The sequence below is a fragment of the Sinocyclocheilus rhinocerous genome, unplaced genomic scaffold, assembly GCF_001515625.1.
Source record: "Sinocyclocheilus rhinocerous isolate Xijiao unplaced genomic scaffold, SAMN03320098_v1.1 scaffold806, whole genome shotgun sequence".
Classification (NCBI taxonomy): Eukaryota; Metazoa; Chordata; class Actinopteri; order Cypriniformes; family Cyprinidae; genus Sinocyclocheilus; species Sinocyclocheilus rhinocerous.
Window position 1 is genome coordinate 127,389 of NW_015648045.1, and position 23,449 is coordinate 150,837.

The 23,449-nt window shown below is 38.0% G+C and overlaps 1 protein-coding gene across 2 annotated transcripts in view; it reads right to left on the bottom strand.

Moving 5' to 3' along the window:
• The window catches only part of agap1 (ArfGAP with GTPase domain, ankyrin repeat and PH domain 1), a 137,935-nt gene that overhangs the window by 6,482 nt on the left and 108,004 nt on the right, over window positions 1-23,449 (bottom strand). The window contains exons 14-17 of one of the 2 annotated variants that reach the window (XM_016514079.1): window positions 20,866-20,940; window positions 17,343-17,497; window positions 15,932-16,022; window positions 15,515-15,737 (exon numbers count right to left, since the gene is read on the bottom strand). In XM_016514079.1, coding sequence (XP_016369565.1) covers window positions 15,515-15,737; window positions 15,932-16,022; window positions 17,343-17,497; window positions 20,866-20,940 — 544 coding nt within the window. The remainder of the gene's footprint in view (window positions 1-15,514; window positions 15,738-15,931; window positions 16,023-17,342; window positions 17,498-20,865; window positions 20,941-23,449) is intronic. The other variant, XM_016514080.1, reaches the window with a different exon arrangement.

Here is a 23,449-nt window from a genome sequence, read left to right on the forward strand (position 1 = left end):
ATCTCCAGTGTGTTCATATTTTTACTTGCGTGTGTTTTGCATATTATCACAAAATTTGTGGACAGAACTTGTGGAGAGTTTCTCTTTCAAATTCCCAAAATGAACTCCAAACTAATGGTTTGGCCTGATTTTGTTTGTGATGTCCCACCAGTTCGATTCTGCTTGTAAATCAGGGCCTTAAGAATGAACAGGTTCAGCAAAAAACAAACAGAGAGGAAGCAAGCGACACACTGAAGTGGCTGAATGAAGTGGCATAAAAGTGTAAGAACGCAAGTGTGCGTTTGACAGGGTAACCGCGAACAGGAGAGGGCCATCAGCAATCGTTGGATCACTTACAGCAGCCCCTCCTCAAACTGTGCTATGATAGCACTTAATCTCTGTTAATCCCCGCAGAGTAAACAGCCTTTCTCAGACAACTCAGGATTAGTTCAGCTTCAGCTCCTATCTGAGGGGCAGAGGGAGTTCTGATACCCCCATGGAGGGGAAGGGAGTTGGGCAGAGGATATTGAGCTGTTCCCTAAAACACAGCTGCCCCTCAGGGAGTCCAAACCCATGAGAGCAAAGAACAGACATCCTACCGTCACAATTCCTCCTCAAAAGGAGCATCTGGACAGGAACAAAGTGGACAGCCGATGATCACAGACGTAAAGACAAAAATCTATCTTAAACAGCAATGAAGTCGCTTCCATTTTCAGATTTTGATGAACAGACCTTGCATTTGACATTTGATTTGATATAAATGAAAACTAGTTGTGATGGAGTATAGACTAGACTATAAGTATAGACTTGGACTTGTGGATGTTTCATCTTCTGAATGATCAACACAATTCCAGGAAAAGATGCACAAATGTACGATGAACTGTACTTCTATGCCTCACAACAGTTTTACATTTCTAATATAATGAACAGTAGACATGGAGACTGGTTGCACAAATTAGTTGAAAAAAAAATTGCGTGCTAGTGATAGACCATTTGTTTAAATTGTCCAATATTTAATATTTTACAATAATAAATATTGTGTAAATAAAGATTAGGGTTAAAAGTTTTAATGTAAATTTAGTGTGAATTTGTTTTTGTTTTGTTTTTTAAAATATATTTTTTTGTATATCTATTTTTTTTTCATGAGCATTATATTGTCCAATGGCCTTTAAAAAAATAGAGGGCAACTACTAGGGCAGTGATTGTCAACCAGGGGGTCTGAAATCTTTCAGGGAGGCCCCAAAATGTCTTACAATTATTTCAAATTATCAAAATGATTTAAATGTAGTTATATTAACAATCTTATTTAAAATGGCCAAAAGAGACAAACAAAAATTATGTACAACATAACTGACATTATTATTATTATCAATATTGAAAGCATTAAAATTATTAACAGAAGTACCAGAGATGTATATCAGCTCTCAAATATAGTCTTGGGCACAGGCGATCTTGGAATCAAAAAGGTTGAAAAACATTGCACTAGTGTGTAAATCTGATCTATTATTGTAAATGTATTAAAAACCACCAATTACTTTAAATAAACACAAATTTAAATAATAAAATAGATTGCAAATATCATGCTTAAAGTGATAATAAATTCCCCAATTTATTTAATTCCAAGTTTACATGGTCTAACCACTGCTCAACGCCACAGCCATGATGGGCTTTGAAAGATGAACTCAAAGGGTTCAACTCAGACACCCTGATTACAAATTAGCCATGTATGGATGTCAGGGGCCAGAGTGCAGAGGAGATAACAATTTATCAGAGAGGCAGATGGATAAAAATAGGTAATCAATAGCCCAGGGGATCGATGGTTTAGTGACATCCTTCTTAATCAAAGCAGCAAAGCCATGCTGACGGACCTGAACCCCCCACAGCACACTCAAAGATTTTCTGTCTAAGGTCACAGCTAGCCTCACGCCTCACAGTCTCAAGTGCACACACACACAAAAACATGGCAAACATGGGAAAGAGGCAAGTAGCAATCACCTGTTGATGTCAAACTAAAGTCAGACATTTGACTATAAGCATAACGTCTGGTTCACTTTGCTTTACTTTGACACTGAAGACGACAGGAAGGGGTGGTCCAAGCGATTTGTAAAGCGACCAATAACAGTTCGCTTTCTTATGAGACTAGTCCTGCTATTTTTTCAGCACACGCACGCACGCACACACACACACACACACACACACACACACACAGTGTCACAAGATCCTTCAGAAATCAAATATGCTGGATTGGTGCTCAATTATTAATAATTATTAGAGCCCGACCGATATATTGTTTTAGGTATAAATATATCGAAGGCTCATATCACCCTTATATTTTTTACTCCCTAATATCGGTATCGGCCCCCAAAATACCCATATCGGTCTGCTCTAATAATTATTATTTTTTCTTATTATTAACGTTGAAAACTGTTTTTGCTGATTTTTTTTTTTTTTTGTGAAAACTGTGATACGTTTTTTCCAGGATTCTTTGATTAAAATAAAGTTCAAAAGAAAAGGATTTATCTGAAATGGAAATCTTAACATAAATGTCTGTACTGTCACTTTTGATCAATTTAATGCATCCTTGCTAAATAAAGTTCATTTCTTTTCCTTTTAATCTTTCTTACCCCAAACTCTTTGAATGGTATTTTGTCATGGTTTCCACAAAAACATGCATAAAAAAAGCAGCAAAAATGTTTTCAACATTGCTAATAATAATATTTCTTGGGCACCAAATCAGCATATTAGAATGATTCCTGAAGGATTATGTGAGAATGAAGAGTAATGACTGCTGAAAAACTTGCTTTTACTGTACATTACAGGAGTAATTGACATTAAAAAAAAAAAAAAATTCTATATACAATTTTAAACTGTAATAAAACTAGACACTGTTACTGTTCTTTCTGTATTTTTGAACAACTAAATGCAGCCTTGGTAAGCATAAGAAAACTCTTTAAAAAAAATAATTATTCCAAACTTTTGACCTGTATTGTATATCAAAGTCCATGGTTGAGAATGATGTCGAACAGAACAGGGGAAAATGCAATGAAATGCAATTCATCCAAACCAATTATACAGCACTAAAAAGCAGACAGTATCAAGAAACTTAAACAGAACTTCCAGCATTGATCATTTGATTCACTGTAGGACCAGTAAAAAAAACGCAGGAGGGATGAAAGAGCAGGAAGGAGAGACGGTGAAGAGATGAGTCCGGAGGGGGAGAGAAAAGCCGCAGCTTCTGTGGGAAAGTCGAAGAATTTTATTAACTGTGTGTGTTTTGAGAGGGGGGTCTAGCAGCACGGAATGTTCCGGGTGCTGCTGGTCAGCCCAGGGTGAGTGAGAGGGCTGGCACGAGGGCCACGGACCACAGCCCCCACACAAAGCATCCTGGGAGCCGTGGAGGAGGGAGATAGAGGAGGGGAAAACAGAGAGGAAGAGGCCCGGCAGGGTCTCCCCACTGCTCCTCTGCCTCTCTGTGTCTAGAGGAAATGTGGAGCACTTCACTGCCCTCTGAAACGCATGCCTTCCCCATTTAGCAGCGTTGCTAAGGGCCAAGCCCGGTTGGCTAATGAAAAAAAAAAAAAAACCATTTTTGCAGATAACCTCTTAAAATGTCAGTTAACTACAACAACAGTGCTCAAAAATGTTATATATAAAAAGAAATGTAGCTAAAAGCTTTTGTGGGGCTGTTTTGGGTTAGATTTTAATTACTGTTCAATCTATAAACCTTGAGGAAGACAACAGCATTTACTGTTTGATTGTCTCTCTAAACGTGGACAAACACACTTGTACACACATAAATGGAGTGTAAATGGGCAACAAAATGCAACAAAAATGGTTCAGAAGTCATGGTGACAAGTGTAAAGGGAGAGGATGGGCGGCACGATTGAACCTCTCGGAAAAGACACACACGCACACGCACGCACGCACACACACACACAGGAGAAAATAGGTCACCTGCTGCCTCCTATTCTTGTCTTAAAGCCCACCCTACCACTTTAAGTCACACACATATATAAGAAACCTGTACAAAAATAACTACCTTGTCTTTGTATGTCAAATTCACAAATAAAGTCAAGCAACAGTACTGTATGATGACAAGATAATCACATACAAATGTGAAAAAAAAGAGCAAATGATACCCAGGGGTCAGATCGGGAGCTGCTTACCACCTGGTGTCAGTAGGAAAGGGTAATCAGGGCATGGACACACACACACACACACACACACACACACACACACACGCACACTCTTTATTGCCTCATCTCTACTTATATGTGGAGTACGAGGTTGCAGCAATGCAAATGGTCCAGAGAGATGAGCCTCTTACTAAAGTGGAACTGCAACAGGGCAAAATAAGGAATCTTGGGGAACTTGTCCTTACATAGGAAGATGGCTAATTGAATTAATTAGCAACTCTGTTCCATGACCGTGTATCACTGTGTGTGTGTGTGTGTGTGTGTGTGCAGGCATACTGGGGAGAAAATGCTGCTAGCAGACTGCAGGTTTCAGCAGGAGTTTAATTAAAAATTACTGGCCATGCACGTTAGATCCAAAATGGTTATCTGCAATAAGACAACAAGACTGAACCTAATGTAAAGTTCTGTGTGCAGAAAAATGACTGACAACCACAGTTTCTTAGTCAATAATAAAAAACAGTCTACGATAAAAAAAATCTCTAAAAATTAGTTTAAAATACATGTGCAAAGTACTCTTTGTATTCATATAGGTTTCATATGGCTTCAAAAAACTACATTTAAACAATTTCATCTTAATTACTCTAAAAATATAATGCAGTGTGACCATTAAACCAAAAGCAATAACATATTTTCTTTCCATCTTTATACCTGCAGTGTAAGTGTACTTTTCTTTATCATTATTTTAATTTAAAAAAAATTTATTTTATAAATATCATGAATTATTTATTTATTTAGGGTGGTAGTACCATATCACATTTTACAAAAAACTAAGAGACTTTTCAAAAAAGGTCACATTATCTGACATTTAAAAATACTAAAAACTACTCAAGAATACCATCCTTTTAATAAGCTTTCATTCTTTTTTCTTTATTATGATATCAGGACAGTCCATCATTCAAATTTTTGACACTATGACCACCAAAGTATTCAAGAATTTTAATTCAAAAATTAAAAACATGTTTATCACAAAAGAGGTGTATTCAAGCCATTGTACGTATGAATTGAATATTTAATGTAGGGCTGTGTAAAAAATCGGATGCGATTTTCATGCGCATCTCGTCAGTAAAGCCGCTTCTGGTGATTAGTAGTAAATCTCCAGCAAGTGCTTTCAGATGGAGCGGCATTTACTACACAGAGCCATAGTTCACTGAAAAGCTACACAAAATCGCATTCAAAATCAGTAATGAATCGCCTGCGATTTTGAAAGCACGTGCTGGAGATTTACTACTAATCACCAGAAGTGGCTTTACTGACGAGATGTGCATGAAAATCGCATTAGATTTTTTGCCCAGCCCTAATTTAATGCATTCTGAATTAATTAATAGATTAATAGACAGATTTATTTAAAAAAGTACATTGTGTGATTGACTATGCTACAGTAAAACCATAAAAAATTAATGTGGGATTTGCTTTAAAGCATGTAAGAAATCTTTAGAATCTTTGTCATTTTAATATGTAATGAAAGTGGTTTAATTATAGTAACAGTAACTGTTATTTTGGTGCAAACTACAATTACTGTGTTTGTAAAGCGGTGTTCATGGCAAACATCTGTTTGTGTGACAGCTTCATTAAAGTGTGTTGCATTGCTGTTTTGGGACGTTTACCTGAGGGGAAGGCGGGGGATGAGACAGTAGCTTCATCGCTGTTGGAATGCAACAGGCCGGGTCACAGGGGAATTATCAGGAGTCTACATCAATCCCTTATCAGGATGGTTTCCTGTTTGTGAGTGTGTATGCACTGTGTGTTCTCCCTGGACGATCACTTTGTGGGCTTGTGTTTACCCACTTGCCAGCGCTTCCTGTCCAGCTCAAAGCCAGCGGCTGTTTACCCAACACTGACAGGCATCCGCTAATGCAGCTGCCCGTGACAGGACAGCCCTCCAGCTGCCACTGGCCCCACAGATCCCCCACCCCAAACACACACACACACCTCTGAACTTCTGTGAGAGTTCAGAGAGACCACATATCGGATGCTAACTACCTTGTGTGAGTGAGATCACCAATTTCAGGTTGTACGGAGTAAAACAAAAGAAAGAGAAATTCATAGAGAGGAGATAGACGCTGATGCTCTTTTCTTTCAGGCTAATTATACCACTAATTCAGCTCATTAGTGCCCTACTGACTCACAGGTAATGAACTCTGACAGGCTGAATCTGTCAAACAGACAGCGGTGCACCTTTACCTGCGCATGCGCAGACGCAGACATGCATGCTCATTCATCGCAGTGCGTTAACCCTTACTTAAAGACACACATGCCTACCTTAAATCTTTACGTCTCAAATACATCTCTTGTGACCAATCAGTGATCAGATTTTGTTACATTACTATCACATGGCATTGTGTCACTGCATGTTTAAGTCTGCCAAGATAAAAAATGTTCTAAAATGAGTGTGTAAAGGTTGTTCCAAAGTTTTCAATATGTCGGTTGCTCTGATAGTTTCTTAACATAGATGGCAAAGTTTAAACTCTTGTTTTGATGCATAAATAAGTAATGCACTATGTTGCTGCTTCTCTGATTTTTCTTTTATTGCACTCTTGAAGGTGAAATACACAACAGAACAACGGCTCTCCTGTGAATTCCTCACCTGTTTTATATTATTAAAAGACATCTGAATTATGTTTAGCTTTTGAGACTGCAGTGTGTTGAGGCATTGGTTTCCGCTTCTATTGTCTTTGATGTTTTATCTAGTGTTTTGATACTGCTGTTTTCTATTTGTGGAATCATTTTTATTATTGTACAGCACTTTGGTCAATGCTCTGTTGTTTTAAGGGAGCTTTTTAAATGAATAAACTTAACTGAAACCTGTTTTAATCAACAAAATATGATTATTTATCAAATTGTTTCAGTGGATTACAACGTAATTTCGTTTCTTGTATCTCTCTGCCCAAATAAAATGCTGCAAAACTTCCACATTTTTCTCGATTAAGTATAGGGCAAAAACATGGCGTTTTGTATTTTGCACGCGTGAAAGGATCTCTAGTTGATCTACATTGGAGTGAAGGTGTAAGTGCAACTGGACTAAATATATCCAGATACGAAACACATGTTCATACACTAAACAAAAATTTGGTACATGATTTAGATTGAAACAAACTTCATTTAGAAGTTTCTAGTATATTTTGCAATTAAATTGATTTGATATAAACATTAAATTTTGAAGCAGAAAGACTGAAGTGGTATAACTATAATAGACACTAGTTATTATAACAATGTTTTTTGTTTTATGTATTTACAGTGTATGACAGGTGTACAGGAGGCAAAAAAGTGAAAGGGTTTCATATCAAAGCAAATGGACCACCAACTAAAACAGGCTGCCAATGATTCTCAAACTCACTATTTTCAGCAAAACATACAAAACTTAGCAAAAACTAAACATCACTGACAGACAGCATTCATGGGGTGAATAAGGCCACAAAGGGACAATTTTTCTCCAAGAGCTGCTCTGTTCCTGCCCACCCTCCACCCCCTTTTCTAACAAGTGACACTAACACACTAAGAACTAGTGACGCAGGCTGGATTCAAAGCCAAATTTCCTGCACAAGAACAAAGTCTTCGACTAACTGATATACTTGTCATATTAACAGATTTAACACTTCAAAAAAAGGTATTTATACAAAAAAATAATTAAACATGACATTTATTCATAGCTTTTACTGACCTAAATAAAAAAATACCCATGAAAACGCCACACTGACAGAGCAAGGGAGAGGGAGAGAAAAAGCCACGCAAATATATACACATTATTTATTCTGTATTAAATTGGACAAAAAGGCAGACTATGTGATGATTCAGGCATTAAATGCCCTCTTGCTTCATATTATCAGTCCTCCTCATAATATGCTGCGCTCTGATTGGCTCTTGTCAGCCAGTTTAATGTCAATAGTAAATTGGAAGGCTTGTTAACCTAGTTGGGACATGATTACGGGCAATGGTAGGCAGTCATGTAAAAAATAATGTCTATTAGCCTTAATCTAATCAAGAAGTCCTTTTACAGATGAATTAGAATGGGGCAGCCAATTATTTGAAACATTTGCGCAGCGCTTTCTGTCAGTGAAAGAGAGAAAGGCAAGGAGAGACAGTGACACCGAGAGCTGTTTAACATGCAGGCCATGAGTTGGCTCATATCACCGGTCTTCTCGGAGGGAAGAGGTCAGAGGCTGACCATCACAGGATCAGCTAGTTAATGCTGAAGAAATGGACCTCCGTGAATGCCTGACGGCACTGACAGGATAACGCTGGTGAAAGGAAGAAAAGGAAATGACAGAAACAATGTGTATGGTACATATTCAAATCTGAAATGTGATTTTTCTTCTTTCCTTCCCCACAAAGAGAAAGTTCAGCGAGTAAGCGGCTCATGGGACATTAATAGCCCATCGCTCTCCGCCTACGTCTGGATTTGAGGAAGAATGAAACCCAGCAGGTCTCCCCAACTCACCCCCCTCATCCTAGTCCCCAGGGCCCAATCTGATCTCAGCTTTGGGGACGCACACCTGCACACCGGCCCAGATTAAGAGCCGGGTCTAATTTGAAATCTGTTAGCTCTGCCCTTTCAGAGACCGATATCTGGCCATAAAGAGGCTCTTTTTTAGCCACTTACTGCTGAATTATTATAGGCCAGGCATTGCTCATGATGACGCATGTGGCTACGGGAGTCAGGCGGTGTGTGGAGCTCAATATCTCAGCTGTCTGATGAGGGTAAGACCCCTCTAGAACAGACTACCCTCATGTAGAACACAAAGTCTTCACTCAAAGTCCTTTTTATAATGATATCTATTGTGTATAGAGGTGTCGCAATATACCGTTATTGATGATAACCGTGATATTTAAAAAGAAATATTGATATGTTAACACTACACATACAATAATACCATAAAAAGTCCCACATAGCAGGTCACGATACTGCATCTGAATGCTGGTTGACACCAGTCATAAAATAGATGACAACACATTGTGTAGCTACTACTGCCGCACAATATCATGTCAGAGGAAGTGACAGACATAAGCAAGAAACTCGACGCATACCTGGAAAAAGTTAGCTAGTGATTCTTGGAGTTTTTGGTTTCTGTAAAAAAATAAAATAAATACAAGGTGCAGATCAACACCTTTGCTATCTCCGAGACAGGAAATGTTACATTAGGTTTTATTTGTATTGTTACAGCTTAGTTATCACAAAATTGGACTTACAGTAGTTATCATTGTATTTTTTTTCCTTTTCAAAATTTCGATAGATATCACAATAATATAGAGCACTGCAGTAAAAACATTTTTGTAAGCAAACCCGGAAGTTACCATCACATTGGTTCCCTCGACAAAAGGAAAAAAATTGTTTTCCATTGGCTTTTTGGATTATTGCAGAAAATAAGAAAATATGTACAAATCTTACACATTTGGTTCATTATGATGATCTTAATGGTTCAAGTTTTATGAATTTTGAAGCTTAAAGGGATAGTCCACCCAAAAATGAAAATTCTGTCATTAATTACTCACCCTCATGTTGTTCCAAACCCGTAAGACCTTCATCTTCGGAACACAAATTAAGATATTTTTGATGCATTCCGAGAGCTCTCTGACCCTCCCATAGACAGCAAGGATCCTTACACAATCAAGGCTCAGAAACGTAGCAAGGAGGTTGTTAAAATAATCCATGTGACATCAGTGGTTCAACCAAAACTTTACGAAGCTATGAGAATACTTTTTGTGCACAAAGAAAACAAAAATAATGACTTTATTCAACAATTCGTTTCCTCCACGTCACACTATAGCGCCATTTTGGAGAGGAGAGTATCACATACGTAAACAATGTATGCTGTTCTGTGTCAGCAGCACCGTACGCAGATACGTTGTTTACGTTGTTTCCGCTTTGATCTGAACGTAAACAATGTATTCGCGTACATACGTTGCATATGTTGTTTACGTATGTGATACTCTCCAAAATGGCACTATAGGGTGACGCGGAGAAGACGAATTGTTGAATTAAGTCGTTATTTTTGTTTTCTTTGCGCACAAAAAGTATTCTCGTAGCTTTGTAAAATTACGATCGGACCCCTGATGCCACATGGATTATTTTACCGATCTCCTTGCTACGTTTCTGAGCCTTGATTTTCTTTGCGCACAAAAAGTATTCTCGTAGCTACGTAAAGTTACGGTTGAACCACTGATGTCACATGGATTATTTTAACTATCTCCTTGTTAGGTTTCTGAGCTTTGATCGTGTAAGAATCCTTGCTGTCTATGGAGGGCCAGAGAGCTCTCGGAATGCATCAAAAAAATCTTAATTTGTGTTCCGAAGATGAACGAAGGTTTTTCAGGTTTGGAACGACATGAGGGTGGGTAATTAACGACAGAATTTTTTTTCTATTTTGGGTGAACTATCCCTTTACATACAGTACACTTGCCAAAATTAAAAAGTTAAAAACAGGCTATACTCAAACTACACCATAATCACATGACTTTAATATCACCATCATTAAGCTTTAGACAACTCTTTCAAAGTTTATCTTAAAAAAAAGTTAGAATAGTTTGCAAGAGTGCGATTATAAACACAATAGGGATATAAATATGGACTAGTGAGTAGTTGAGTTTACCTGTACCTGTTTAGCGTATTGGCATTTAATGTCCCGGACAAAACTATTCCCATTTAGCCACTTGTTAGCAACTGCCTTTTTCAAGACTGATGTATAATATGTTGTAGAATAAAATGTGAAAATATCCTGAGCTTGCGTCAACCACATACCTTATTTAATCCACTGAACCAAAAAGCCATTCAAAACACCCTACTGACTTCAGAAAAATGAAACCAGAGGTGCTAAAATTCTAACTTGTTTGCAGGTTTTGGCATACAAAAATACATCATCCCTGAAGCATATCATAATTTCTTTTGGACTCAATAATCATGCAGTGAAATATAGTGAGTGATGTCGCAAAAGCCCTACTGTGTAAAAAAAAAAAGTTTTGCGCCATTACACTCAGATAACATGGGAAAACAAGTATATCACTAACATTCACTTGGAACAAAGGGGTGTGTGCATCACGTACATAATGCATGTATTTCACACTAAGATATTCACGCTTGGTGACAGGCTGTGAATCGTCAGAATGTTGCTGAGGGTTGACAGTGTGAGATGCCAGCGAGCGCCACCCTCCCAATAAGTCACCACGAGGCGCAATTAGCAAAACTGTCACTCCTACCCTGCCTGGGCCGCTAATACAGACCGGCATCGAGTGTGTGAGGCAAGGGAGTGGGGGCTCTGGTGTCCATGGCAGCACCACACTAATTAAAAAAATGAGACTGCAACATGGCCTAGCTGCCACCAAAGAGCACTCATGCCAAAACCTATCGCCTACAAGAGAGTGTGCGTCGATGTGTGCGTGTGGTCAAACAGTTCCAAAATTAAGCCCATAGCTGTGTCTTTGAGTGACCTCATAGGCTTTTAAAGGCAGTGGAGGTGTGAATTTATCACAGGCAGTAAAAGGTTAATGGGTATGTTTAGAGATTCTCTCGGGCTCTATCATACCTAATGGCCAAGCAGCCCATGAGGCAACAGGAAGAAACTTTCCCTTTGCTTTGAAGTAAATGGTTAAATACAGAAAACAAGTTTTTATGGCTAAATAATCATTGATTTTTTTAAAACTAATTTATCTAGTTCTTAAAAGCTACAATTTTTGTATAGATTAGCAGGAATTAGCCCTATTGAGCAATAAGAACAAAAAAGAAAAATAATTTTTTTAGTCATTTAGGGATGCACATTTTTCTGTATTAACATTTTGGATGAAAATGATTAGGCAATAACTGTTATGCTAAATCAAACAACAGATAAATAGCCAACTTTAAATAAATTAAAAATAAAACACTAAAAAAATAAAATCAATTGTTGTAAATGCTACAATCGGTTTTAGGCATCAGGGTCAATCCATTTCAAGTGGTCCAATGGAGCTTGCTTGACCATTTTTAATTTTCCTCATTTGGTTTTGCAATACATAGAGGTAATTATTATAAAAAAAGTTTTTAAACTTTAGAATTGTTTTCATTTACTAAACATTAGGTGCGTGTTAATAGGGGGATATTAGATAATAATAGGGGAAATTAAATAATAGGGGAAATTAGCATAAACAAGAAAAAAAAAAAATATCGACATATATGATAAACAATATGGCATCAGTAGTCAGATTCTTTGTTTAGCCAAACTAAAGATTTTCAGCTACTTTCTTCCTGTCAGCCATGTAACGCTTTCAACCTTTAAAAAAATGTGAATGGTCCTCTGTGAATGGACCCTAAGAATGGCATTTTTCTACCATTATTTTTGACAATTTTGACAACACTGATACAGGGAAATTAGCATAAACAAGAAAAAAAAAAAAATCGACATATATGATAAACAATATGGCATCAGTAGTCAGATTCTTTGTTTAGCCAAACTAAAGATTTTCAGCTACTTTCTTCCTGTCAGCCATGTAACGCTTTCAACCTTTAAAAAAATGTGAATGGTCCTCTGTGAATGGACCCTAAGAATGGCATTTTTCTACCATTATTTTTGACAATTTTGACAACACTGATACAACATGGTAGTGTTCTGTTTACAACCATATAATGATGACTTCATCATCATCATAAAAAAAAAAAAATTCTCTCTCTTTATCTATTCCTTTTCTTTCTAGCGTGTACTTATTTGATTGCTGCTGGCCATATTTAACATTAAGATAATCAGCCCATTAATTACCCTTTGGATCATTAAATCAGTCGCTTGCAAAATGAAATTTCGAGCTCTATTACTCACTTGAGAGACCACGAGGGAGGCTTTTCATTTATCAGCCACCAATCCTGGATGCAGAGCGCACACACCAATGCCCGAGCTGTTCACCAGGACACAAGCTCGCTGAATATCAGCATTTAGCGACAAGACAACACTTCAGAGTCTCAGTGCTGAGACATGCTAATCGAGAAGACCATGAATTTCATATGCATCGGAAACAAATCATGTCGATAACTCAATATTTTCAGAGATGTAAAGAGAATATGCATTAGATTATACTCTTATTTCAGATTTCACACATTTATTATTGTTAAATGTGCTCTTATCAAATCAGATTGAAGCCAGTTGGACGGTTACAAGCTAAATCAATTCAACTGCCCAGTTAAAGACGGGAAGACAGAAAATTACACGCAACAGAGCACTGACAAAATCACATGCGTGCACGATCACAGGGTGTATAACGTAGTCTTTAAAATGCAAGTCTAATTCTACATGATTCTCAGTGATTTCAAGTATCACTGATTTTTTTATGTTTTTTTATTGGGATGAAACAGTTTCCCAATCAGGCCTCTTGAACCCCTAGAGTTTCATGAGGGAACTGCAGGGGGTTAATAAGAATCTGACAGAAATTGAATCTTTTAAAAAAAGTAAATAATAATACTTTTTATAATAATAATAATAATAATAATAATAATAATAATAATTTTTAGACAGCATTGATCAAAAATGTAAAATAACATCTTAATTTTCAGTAGCCATTAGTATTGGTCACATGATCGTTCAGAAATCATTCTAATAGGTTGATTTGGTGCTCAAAAAACATTTCTTATCAATAGCTCAAAGTTTCCATCCAGATTTTGCGCGGTTTATTATTGACAAAGAGAATATTCATAAAAAAAACATTGAGAAATTTGCTGTTTCCAGCCTGATTCCATCCAATTGGCTTTTTACCGATACAATGATTTGTGCAATGACACCATCACTAAAAAAAAATTTATTTTGTTGTATCGCAAAAAAATTTGCCCTTGAGCCGTTACCATACATAATTTCATGTACTGCGTAAATTATATAGGCTAGTAGCCTATCTGTTCCTCATCTCTTGGAAACAAAACAAACCCCATTTCTCGGAAAAAGTGTTTCCAAACAAATTTTTGCGACATTTGAAGTAACAATATAAAATGTCATGTGTCGTGTTTTTTTTGTACTTTGTTATTGTCATGTGACACCACATTTATTTGCGTTAAAGCCTCTTTTCTCGACAAAAAGTGTTTCCAAACAAATGTTTGACATTTGAAGTAACAATATAAAATTTATGCACTAAAGTTAAACGGAAAAAGATTGTGCCGACACTCTTTTTTTTGTTTTTTTACCTTATATCTTCACTGCTATAAATGTATTACACAGCAACTATTAATGTCACTAAGTAAAAGCCAGTTCCAGTCAAAAACATGAAGGAATCAAACTGAATTACACTTAGTCTATTTCAGCAGGAGTATTGAGGATGAGTAGAGAGATGACTGCAGGACTGTGTCAAGTGACTGAGGTTAATTGAGATAATATTGACCCTCTCTGTAATCTCCTCTTCCCACTCAGGGGGCCACATGGCTTCACATACATAAATAAACAGCTACATGAGGAACTATAATCGCATTAGCACATCGACAACGGGCGGCAGAAAATGCCGGATCCATATCGAAAGATTTTCGGAGAGGAGGGGAGTAATTAAAAGGTGCTTCAGGTGACTAATGAGGCCGGCGTGGAATGGGAAGTCGATATTTTGGCGGCCAGCAGTCAGCACTAATTTGTTATGATGGCTGGTGGGACTAAAGCCTCTCTGCCGATAATTACGCTGCTAAAGATGGAGGAGCAAGGAAAAGGAAAAAGCTGATTTTAGGTTTTTCCACAGAACTCCACACACATATGCCATAAGGCGGATTGAAAAAATGACAAATATCAACTGCTGGACTGCTAAGAAAATATGTTTATGTCATGGAAAAGAGTGTGTTTTCCAGGGTTCCTACACATTTTCCATTTTAAAATTTCATATTTTTCCTGTAGATTTTTATGGTTGATACACATTTACACGTTCACTGACTGCATACATTTTTTTATATTGTTATATATAGTTTTAAAATAATATTGTCACTTATCAAATTTATTCAGAATTTAAATTATTTAAATTATTTTCAGCATTATATTCAATATATAGTACAGTCATCTGTATATTACATTTCTCTGGCGCAGTGCAAACCCACTGTCACATGTTCACTGCATGCACTGGTATTCTAGAAGTGATAACATGCTTACATGATGAGAAGAAACCTAACATGCTTTATAACCTGCGTATTTTCACCTGCTTATATGACAACTGCTTGAAACTGTAATTGTGGTTTGATGATGCATGATCACCAAACAGCAAAGAAAAATCATGGTGGTACTCACTCCTCTACGCTAATGTTTTTTTTAAAGTAAAAATCAGCACCTTGTTTACATGAAGTGCAAATAATGACAGAAATGATAGAATGCATTGATTTTGAGAAAAGCCTAAACAGATACTTGTTTGAAAGAGGAAATTATGTAAATGTGTACCTGGTGGCATCAGGGGCAGGCTTTAGGCGGCCTTGAGCATTGGCTTCCCACACACTATTAGCCAACTCATTGCCGATGGCTGACATGACCTTGATGAGCTCTAGAGGCCACTCGTCCAGGTCCAAAGAGCGGACACGAGACAGGTGAGTACCCAGGTTGCGATGAATGCCTGAACATTCTATACAGATCAAAGCCCCCAGGTTCAGACTGGCCCAATCAGGGTCTAAAAAGCCAGATAAACAGACAGAAACAGTCCTTTAGTTTATATACAGCATAACCACATACATATGGCATATATAACCCTATTTTTTCCATATGGAATGATAGAGATGGTCATTCTGGGTGTTCAGTACATCATTAAATCATAATGTACATAACAAAAGGTACATGAAGATCTCAGTTTATAACAAAACTCACTCTGGGCTTCACAATCCACACAGCGCGTGTTTCCTCTCATGTTCCTGACAGACTGCAGAGCGATGGCTTCTGATTGGCTGCTCAGACGAGACTGTGGGCACATTCACGCAAATTAAAGTTTATTTGAATGGTAATGACTTATAAAGCATATTATGAAGCATCATTAGACAATTCTGGCTACACAGCAACATGTCACCCTGCATTTCATGCTGAAATGAGATTCAAAAGCAGGGAAAGAAGGGGAACTAAATGAAAAGAATAGAGCTAGAAGGTCCAGGGAAATGCAATTTGCCCTGGCCTTAGGCATAAACACACAGTGGGTTGAGAGTTAAGACTGTAGCTGTGAAGCAGGAATGTAATACTGCAAAAAGGCAATATTAGAACGAAAGTAATTACAATTTCTAAATGTGTGCATGAATGCATATATGATATACATACTGTTTAGTCATATGTACATATACAGTGGGTACGGAAAGTATTCAGACCCCCTTAAATTTTTCACTCTTTGTTATATTGCAGCCATTTGCTAAAATCATTTAAGTTATTAAGTTATCATTAACTTTGGAAAACAAACGTTTTTCTTTTATCAACAAGAAATGCAGCAGTTTAAAAAAAAATAAAAAATGAATCATGTAGTAGTTTTTTTTTTTTTTTTAGCATTTTTATTCCCTGATGATATTTTTTACTTTATACTCCCCCATCCCTATATAGAAGAGGTGTATTCAGATTACTGTATGTATGAATTGAATTTTTTGTGTAAAAAATTAACTTAAATGATTTTAGCAAATGGCTGCAATATAACAAAGAGTGAAAAATTTAAGGGGGTCTGAATACTTTCCGTACCCACTGTATTCAGTCATACAATAAGGAGGTGTATAATTTTAATTATCTTTTGGGCATGATACATCATCAGCACTTTGATAAAAAAGGATGTCAGCAAATAAGGAGGAGATCCATAGAAAATTTTAGAGAAGGAAAAAAATATACATTATTATCATCATCATTATAATTATTTTTACTTGAAAGCTTTTGTTTGTTTTATTTTGTTTTACTCGTAAGGTTAACTATAAAACTGCTTTGGAATATTCTTTGTAAAAAGTGTTATGAAAATAATTTTTGTCTTTAATACTGTGTTGGATCACATTACTTTGGAAAACAAACGTTTTTCTTTTATCAACAAGAAATGCAGCAGTTTAAAAAAAAATAAAAAATGAATCATGTAGTAGTTTTTTTTTTTTTTTTAGCATTTTTATTCCCTGATGATATTTTTTACTTTATACTCCCCCATCCCTATATAGAAGAGGTGTATTCAGATTACTGTATGTATGAATTGAATTTTTTGTGTATTTTTGCATAAATTAATGGATAAGCATCAAGTAACTGATCCATTTACTATATGTAAATTTTCTACCTTCTGTTTGCTGCTTTCACAGGACTGTAGACTCGCCAGAATCTGGCTCTCAATAGCCTGAACCCACGCGTCCCGCTCCTCATAGGACGTTGCCTCAAAATTCCAGGTCTGTCCCGTCAGAGAAACAATGATGAACTCAAAGTTGTCCTCTTGTTCTAGATCAGATGGGAGAAAAGAGTCAAGATGATTACTAATCAACAGCTACAACAACAGAGAAACCGCATTTTCCCATTGAGTAATGCACGTGATCTTTGAATATTTCGGTCTTTTTCTGTTTGTTTGTTTTGAATTTACAATTTTCTCAGTGCATCTTAATAAAATTATATGAATGAATAACTCAAACACTTTAGTTGTACTGTTCTAGAATAAAATTCACAAGGAAGGATTCTCGCCCCTGTAGAGCACCTGTTAGCTGCGGGACACACTCCGCAACCCCTGACCTGGGGGGCTTGCCCCGCGACCCTTGCCAGGATATGCCACTAATTACAAACCAGACCAGACCAGAGTCCCGATCTTTCCAACCGTGTGGCTGGTCCCATCCACAACGCTCCCTAGGCAAACTGACATATGGATCTGCTATCCAGGGCCCTGGTTCGGTTAATGGGCCAATCACGAGACAATTAGGAAAATGTGTGTGTGAGTGAGTGAGAGAGAGAGTGAGAGCAAGAGCCCCCTTTTCAAGACTTTATCTCTGGAGTTTGCGTATGGAGACATGGAAGGAGGTTATTTAACGGCACTGAGGGTCAACATTTGGAAAGTGTTAGGAACAAAAGGCCATTGACCGAGTGATCAGAGGGGACAGCAATGGAAGGGGCACGCAGATGGCTCGAACAGAGAACCTGCATTGATGAGATGTGGTGGTGTGTCACAATCAAAGGGATCCCACCCGAAACACGATCTGAGGCAGAAAGAGATCACACACTTTACACATTCTGTTTATAATTTACTCTGGAGGGGCAATTACATAATGAAGAAGTAATCAGGGAAGTAATACCCCTCCACACACACAAAAGAGGCATCCCTAAGGCCAAGTGGAAAACCCCACGCTCCCGATGGCATCTGCAGGGCCAATGAGAAACAGGAACAGGAAACAACCTGGAAACTCTGCCATTCTAGTATAAACTCGCCAATATAATCTCTCACGAACAGCTGGTATCCCTGGAAGATAAACCTACACTACCAGTCAAAAGTGTGGAATAATTAAGATTTCCTGATGCTTTGGAAAGATTTTTTTAATGCTCAACAAGGGTGATCAAAAATACAGTAAAATTGTGAAATATTATTATAATTTAAAATAACTGTTTTCTATTTAAGTATATCTTAAAATGTAATTTATTTCTGTTTGCAAAGCTGAATTTTCAGCAGCCCTTACTCCAGTTCAGTGTCACATGATCCTTCTGAAATCACTCTAATATGCTGATTTGATGCTCAAGTAACATTTCTTATTATTATCAATGATATGATGACAACATAAGTGACGGAAGCAAGCAAATACGGGAGCCAAGAGGGCTCACACTTTGTATATCCACAGTCTGAGCTTTCTCTCACGCAGACACAGAACATACATGTTCTAACCATACATTCCAGAAGGCTGTTGGCTGTAGTCTTTGCAGTGTGTTCAAAAGCAACTTTTCGGCCCAGACACAGGCAATATGATGCAACACACCAGTCAGCTTTTGTCGATACTAGTTCTTTGATGTCGGTTTGGTGTGTCTGGGCCTTAAGTGGGAAGTTCTTGCTAGAATAAGCAGTAATGTGGACCAGATTTTATGCTGATAGTCTGGCTTTGTGAATCAATCATTCATCTAAAAGCAAGTTAAAAACAAATTTATCAATTGTATTCATAGCTTATTTGTTCTTCTTCACATTAACAAGTCTTTAACCCCCATTTGTCCTTGAGAGTTCTCTTCCAGCTATACAATGTTCTAAGACAGCTCTTCGAATCTTCTCCCTGTGAGGCCATTTCACAAGTTTAATCAGCGGGAAATCTGTGCAGCCACACCATTTCCTCTCCTTCAGTCAATCGCAGGCCTAATTGGACTCCTATCATACAAGTCATATTAAAGGTCCCGCAGGGCCACGGGCCGCCCTCACCCCTGTAAAAGAGCCTTGTGTTCAAATCCCAAAATTCCTCCCTTTACGGAAAGACATGCTTGGCAGCCGGAGTGCTTAAACCTTTCTGGCCTCAGAAAAGGGATCTGTAGGAAAGAGATCTTTCCTGTTCTGGTTCAAAGGAACAAGCAGAAATTAGAAAATGTGCTCATTACAGCTAAAGTCAACTCAAAACATCAACAAAAAGTGACTGGGGAGTCTGGGCCTATTATTTATTCATTTAAAGGTTTTTTTATTAACATTTGCAAGGTTTGGGGGCTGGCGGGATCACTGGAGCATCCCAGCCTAGATTAGACCCACCCTTCAAAGGCACCGGGCCCTCTGGGGTCAGCAGCAATGTTCTCACCCTAATTAAATCGCAGTGCTGTTGGGGAGAGGGCGGTATTTGACAATTATGAAAAGCAACAATGCAGAAAGACGATATTTGGAGGCAAATATGAAGATTGGCTCCGCCTCCTCCCCTTAGCACACAATTAATAAGAAAACAATTGTGTAATACAAAAACTGCGATGATAGGGCTTCAGGCTGCCACCCCTCCCCTCTATTTCGCCCTTAAACTTTAAAATGGGGCAGCTATCATTCATCGGGTGCCTGGTACTGCTCTCAATATTCCACAAGCCACTAATAGGGCAATCATTATGTTTCGCACAATTTAGACTGAAAGTATCCAATCACTTTCAGGCTTTTCTATTCTTGCGCTGTAATATTGCAGCGGCAAGGAAATTTGTGAACTCTGACACAGGCAACCTTTACCGACAAACGGCACACAATCAACTCGGAAAGCAAGAATGCAGCGTGAACAGAAATGAGGCAGGGGGTGTTACCTCCAGACGGCAGTGCTCGGGGGTACAGTGGAAGAGTTGAATGGTTGGAAACACAAATTAACCGAGCGAAATGTCAAAGCACACAGTATTGCTTTGTGACACAGGTCATTAATTCCCATATTATCCCCTCCCCTTTCAAGCATCCAGCATTAATAACCTGGCAAATATTACAGGAGTTATTCACATCCAGGGAAAAATGGGAACAAATAAATAAAGCAGAGGAGGGGTGGAGTCATGGGAAAGGGGGCGTAGGAAGGGGAGTGGCCAAAGCACAAGTCGCCTCCCACAATGAGTCCAATATCACCAAATGACACCATCCAATTTACTGCACTAAATCATCGAAACTCAAACACGACACTTTCACACGTACAAACACGATTATGGAAGCAAAGCATCATTTTGTAATCGTTACATGCTCTAAAAAAACATAAGTGCCGTGCAGGGAGTGTTGCGGGGGGTGAACGGTCAGGGAGGACAGAAGGATAAAGCATAATCATGGGGTCTCAGCACATGTGTGAGGGGCTTGTCTGAAAATAAAAGAGGGGTACGCTGACTTCCCCCTCGGTCTGTTTTCTGGAGCTAGTTACCTTCAGCGTTGGAGGCACTGCTGTAAATGTTGCGCAGACTACCGACGCGATTTAGTTTCCATGCCCTACGTTTGGCTGCATCCGATGACAGGCAGAGGAATAGGTGGAGAGAAAGAAAAAAAAAAAGACAAAAAACAAATGACAGGAGTGGAGAAAGTAGAAGAGCCACAAAGATAAAATATTTGGGAAATGAACAGGAAGTATCACAGAAGTGAAATAGAAATGACTGAGAAAGGCAGGGTGAAAACAAAGGATGAACTGCAGTCAGCAGTTAAAAGTGCAAATGTTCAAACAAATTAGAATTATACAGAAATGTTTCATTGGCTAATGAAGTCATTGGGTTTGAAGCAGGGGTTGAAAACACATTGCATTAGGTTAAAAAGGCATAATAATGCACCGTTTGAGTGGAAAACTGCAAGACAAAACAGGTTATTTTCCATGTTATCAAGTAGAGTGTCTAAATGAAAAATAAAGATGAATTAATAAATGTGTGCATTTCATAAAATATGAAAAAAAAAGAGTAAAGAGTGTTTTTGTCAACTATGGCACTTTTGGCCCTGTAGACATTAGTATAATTTCTCCACTAACTATGTCTAATAGTAAACATAAATGCATCACAAGATTCTAATTTTATCTTAATGTAAAATTCCCACCACCATGCAATTCCAACACACCAAATCATGCACTGTCTTTAACAGCATTCTGTGATGGAAATGACAATGGTGTAAGTGACGCATTGTAACATTTGCATAACTTGACAAATTTACAGTCTGACTGGAAATGTTCACAAAAATACTGTTCACGTTATATTTACTTTCTTAGTAAAAACACTTAAATACTTGAGATGACATGTTTATATATAAACTTCGATAATCTTTATGCATTTTGTATTTGCACATTTTATAATCGATGTGTTTATTTCACCATGCGTTTGTTTATTTCACACTGTTTGAATGTAATATTTGTAATGGATTTTCATATTTTAAGACTGAAAGTCTTGAACTGGGACATGGGTAAAACAAACAAAGAAAAAACTATTAAAAGTACTTAAGAGAGAAAAAGGTGAAGGCATGGTGAAAATTCCCAAGAAGGTTTAATTTGACCAACATATAACCGAAAGAAAATACTAACAGAAAGATGCCCCATTTTAAAATAATAATAATAAAAACTGAAATCTGTTCCCTAAAACAAATTATTCTAAAATTACTGTGATATGCAAAATCCAGTTTAAATAATTTCTTTCTCAGTTCACTGTGTTCATAGGTCTAGTCTCGTTTCTTTAAATAACTGCTAATTTCCCAGCTGTGCTGACAACTGACCTGAAGTCACTTCGGCTCAATGCAGTCTCACTCTTTTCCCCCTTAGGTCAAAGGGGACATTTGTTACACAACAGTAATCCTGGAAAAACAATCCCATCCAGTCCTTTCCATGTGCACAGCATCAGAGAGGGGAAAAAAAAACTACAATAACGTGGCCCAGAATCAAGCTATTTTCCACACAATAGACTCTGTAAAATCTGTATGCGATAGATTTACTCCGTCTTATTGTCTGCGTGCCACGCTTGATCCCCCACACAAACCATTCTTCGCCTTCTAATAACATCAGTTCCATGAATGTTGGCTCTTAATATCTCTCGCTCTCATTTGTAGGTCTTAAAAGTCATTTCAAAACGGCTTTTGCTGATCACAGAGAGCAACTTTTAGTTTAAGATATAAATGGTCCTTTTTCCATACCATTAGGAAGCCATAAGACCATCTTCACTTTGTTCCTGTCAGTAACAGCACAGAGCTGTTCACCTGCAGAATGCTTTAATTAAACGTTGCAGCCACGTGCCAGACCGATTCCAGCTGAGGACACCTGTGAGGCCCCGCCATCTTCTGGAATGTCTTTCTCTTTCTGGCTGCTGCTTAAAACGTATCGCCTTCCTGAGGTATCCATGTCTTTGTGCGATCATCAAGGCATCCATGAGCCTCCCCGCTGTCCCTGTGCAGTGCAGAGCCCACCGCGTCTGCCTGATCCGGTTTCAAAGGCTCTCACATTCTCCTGCTCTCATCAAACGTAGTAATTACTTAACAAGGGCCACTTAGGGCCCTACAGCTCAGCGGTAATTGATAAACTGTGATCGTCTGTGCAGTAAGTTTGCCATTTGAGTGGTGGGCTTTCAGCGGCCCTCTGTGGGGGAGATGCGAGGAGTGTAAAAATGCACGGCATGCTGGGATCCATTGATCTTCAGGGGGATAAAAGAAGAACGTGTGTGAGAAGACTTTGTCTCGGTGAAAGGAGAAAAGCAGGTGAGCTGAAATTAGAGAAAGACCCCTGAACTGCCATAATGTTAGCTGAGAATCATCAGCATGTTGAGATTGTGTGCATTCAGGGCAGTGGCGTAACTTTGCTTTGAAAAGTGGTGGGGACACCGTGCAACTCATTTTGCTAGTTTTTTATTTAATAAACTAATTTACTTGGGGACTGGGTTTAGAGTTGGACAAACTTAATTTTTGCTTTTCAAAAATACATCGATGTACCAGGGGCGGTGCCAGAGAATTTTGAACGCAGGTGCTGAGGGGGTGCTAGATCATTGACAGAG